Source organism: Lolium rigidum, chromosome 6 (assembly GCF_022539505.1).
Source record: "Lolium rigidum isolate FL_2022 chromosome 6, APGP_CSIRO_Lrig_0.1, whole genome shotgun sequence".
NCBI lineage: Eukaryota > Viridiplantae > Streptophyta > Magnoliopsida > Poales > Poaceae > Lolium > Lolium rigidum.
The window spans coordinates 238451910-238454976 of NC_061513.1; the positions used below are offsets into that span (position 1 = coordinate 238451910).

At 54.4% G+C, this 3067-nt stretch overlaps 1 protein-coding gene across 1 annotated transcript; it reads left to right on the forward strand.

The window, feature by feature from the left end:
- Positions 1-835: 835 nt before the first annotated feature.
- Positions 836-2171, forward strand: LOC124663850 (NAC domain-containing protein 2-like). Its single transcript, XM_047201500.1, has 2 exons — positions 836-1016; positions 1432-2171. Exons 1-2 carry the CDS (start codon positions 836-838, stop codon positions 2169-2171), a joined length of 921 nt encoding a protein of 306 aa, XP_047057456.1.
- The last annotated feature ends 896 nt before the right edge of the window (positions 2172-3067 follow it).

Below are 3067 nucleotides of genomic sequence, written 5' to 3' on the forward strand. Positions count from 1 at the left end.
TTATTACACAAAATTAGGTATAGTATGTATCATCAAAAGAAATGACAATTTATTAATACCACTGCTAAACCGAGATGTCTCCCATAATTTAGAACAAGGAAATCACATAACTAGGTAATTAGTAATATAATATGATATGTTATGTTATCTCTATTTCTTCCATTCTGAAGTAAGTGCTGTAACTTTATCTAGATATATATAGATCTACAAAATAAAACTAGACAAAACCGCGATACTTATTTAAAAACAGAGAAATTGCGTACGTACCAATGGTAAGGATCCGTTACGGATCATCCGTAGTTCCGTACGTGTATGTGTGCAGTAGTAGCAATGTGAAACACTGAAACTGACTTTCAACTTTTACGTGGGCGTCAATTAACCTCACGTCACCAGCTGGCTACCAGCATGCATGCTGAAAAGTGCATTCCCATTTGCCTTGGTACCGGCCTAAATAAGGGACGGCGCCTGTCAAGATCATACAAGTAATCCTGTGGAAGCGTGACCTAGCATTGGACGTCAGCAAGCTAATCCTATGTTAGCATGATTTGCTTTGTCTCCATCTCCTTGGTCACTCGCAGCCGTTTGTTCGCCGGATCGAGGTCGATCCGTGCCCCGCGCGTCGCCGTCGTCCCCGAGTTGATAATCGCAATGCTTGGTATATTGACGACATGTACACACGTACGGGGTAGAAGACGCCTAGGGCTTGTGTATATATAGGTTGGTCAATGCCTATGTGTTTCCAAGTCTATTAAGCCATTCATCGTCGTCGATCGGCAGCAACGCATCGTCGCCTAGCTAGCTCACTAGCTGCGCATCGTCGTCTGCTAGCTCAGCAATGGAGGAAGAAGGAATTGTGTTCCGAGGTTGCCAGCTGCCGCCGGGGTTCCGGTTCCAGCCGACGGACCAGGAGATCATCGTATGCTACCTCAGCAAGAAGGCCGCCTCCGCCGCCGCCGCCGTCACCTCCATCATCGCCGACGTCGACATCTACAAGTTCGACCCGTGGGACCTACCAGGTATGAATGCAGAGGCATGCAATTCGAGTTCGATTCCTCGCTCTGATCTATGCATGAGACATTTGAGATCCCAATTAGGAAGTGTGCATTAGGTCAACATACCTAATTGTTTAGGAGAATGGAAATAACAAGGTCAATCTGCCGGCCGTACCACTTGTCTCTCTTCTCCTTGTCTACTCCGCTAGATACAATCTATGTACGTACGTCCGTTTCACACCATCAGCCGGTCAGCTCCTAATCAAACACATCAGTCTTAGTTACCATGAATGGACTACGATGTGCATGTTACACGCAGGCCGGCCACAATTACCATGCGCCAACACACACACACATTTTGCCAAAATGCGCCGAGAGTGACAAGTGTACCAACAAAGAGATATTGATGCATGCAACCCTGACAATTTTGCGCCTGCAGAGAAGGCGATGTTCGGCGAAGGGGAGTGGTTCTTCTTCAGCCCGAGGGACCGCAAGTACCCCAATGGCGCGCGGCCCAACCGCACGGCGGGGTCGGGATACTGGAAGGCCACCGGCACAGACAAGCCCATCCTGGCTGCCGGCGGCACGCGCTGCCTCGGCGTCAAGAAGGCGCTCGTCTTCTACCAGGGCCGCTCCCCGCGTGGCACCAAGACGGAGTGGGTCATGCACGAGTACCGCCTCCTCCACGCCGACTCCGGCGCCGCCCGCCACAGGCCTCACGACTCCATGAGGCTAGATGACTGGGTCCTGTGCCGCGTCCGCAAGAAGGGAGTCGCCGTCGCGCCGGACGCGGATGGAGAATCCGGGGCGCCGAGCCAGGTTGCTGCGCCAGCGGCGGCGGCCACGGGGGAGGTGCACGTGCCCAGCACTGCATACGTCGGCTTCGGTGATGACTGGACCGACGGCCAGCTCCTGCAGTACCTGATAGGCGGCGGCTCCGGTCAGGTCGACGGTGGTGCAAGCGCTACCGGCAGGGCGCGCAGCGAGAGTGCACCGCAGGAGCTGGCGTCGGTGCTGGAGACCATCAAGAGGAATCTCTCCTTCCATAATGCCATCGAAGACGACGACGTGTACCTCCTCCCGCCCAGCAAGCGGACCAACTGCATGAGGGGCGCCGGCGACGGCGAAGAGGAGCTGTCGCTGACCACATCGTCGTCCATGTTCGAGCCAGATTATTAAGTGTGCGTGTGTGACATACAAGATCCATGCATGAATCTGTGCTTTAGAGCATCCCCACTCGTTTGGGCTCCCCACGCCCAAATCCGGCGAAATTTAGCGCCGGATGGATGTAGTTTTTGGCCTGGGGAGGCCCATTTTTCCAGCCGCGAGCCCATGGACGCGCACCCACCGCGTGCATAGCGACGGCGCAGTCACCGGGAAGGGCAATCGTCGGAGTTCCCTCGCCGCATTGAACCGTCGCGAAGTGGACTGGAGAGCCGAAACGACTCGTCGGGAACGGTCGAAGTGGCCTCGATGCGAGAACCGCCGTAATGGAGCACGAACTCCGCGGAAGAGCAACCGGCGCTCTCTTTCGTCGAGAGACCTACATAAACGGTTTTCGACGGGCTGAGCCATTCATCTGTTCTCTCGTCACCATCCTCCGTCAACCATGAGCGATATCTCTTGGCCATCGGACACCGACAGCGAGGGAAGCCGCCCGGATGGCGCCATTGGTGGGATCCAGCTGCATCGTCCAGCAGCGACGATTCCCCCCCGTCGGCCAGCGAGGACGAGTGGGACGACGAGGAGGAGGACGAAGAGGCCGTGGAGCAGGCCGAGGAGCAGGCCGAGGAAGAGGCCGAGGAAGAGGAGGAGGAGCAGGAGCAGGAGGAGGAGCAGGAGGAGGAGGAGGACGAAGAGGCTGATGAGGACGACGACGAGGAGGACTCAACTTCCTCCGACGAGGAGGTGACGAGCCGAAAGCGTCGCCGCGACGACGATGAGGCGGGGCCTTCTAAGAAGAAGAAGAAGTAGTTTAGTTTTAAAGTTTTTATATGTAATTTTTATGTTTATTCGAATTATATTCGAAATATATATATAATCTATCTATGTTGCACCACTTGAGAGTTCAAAGC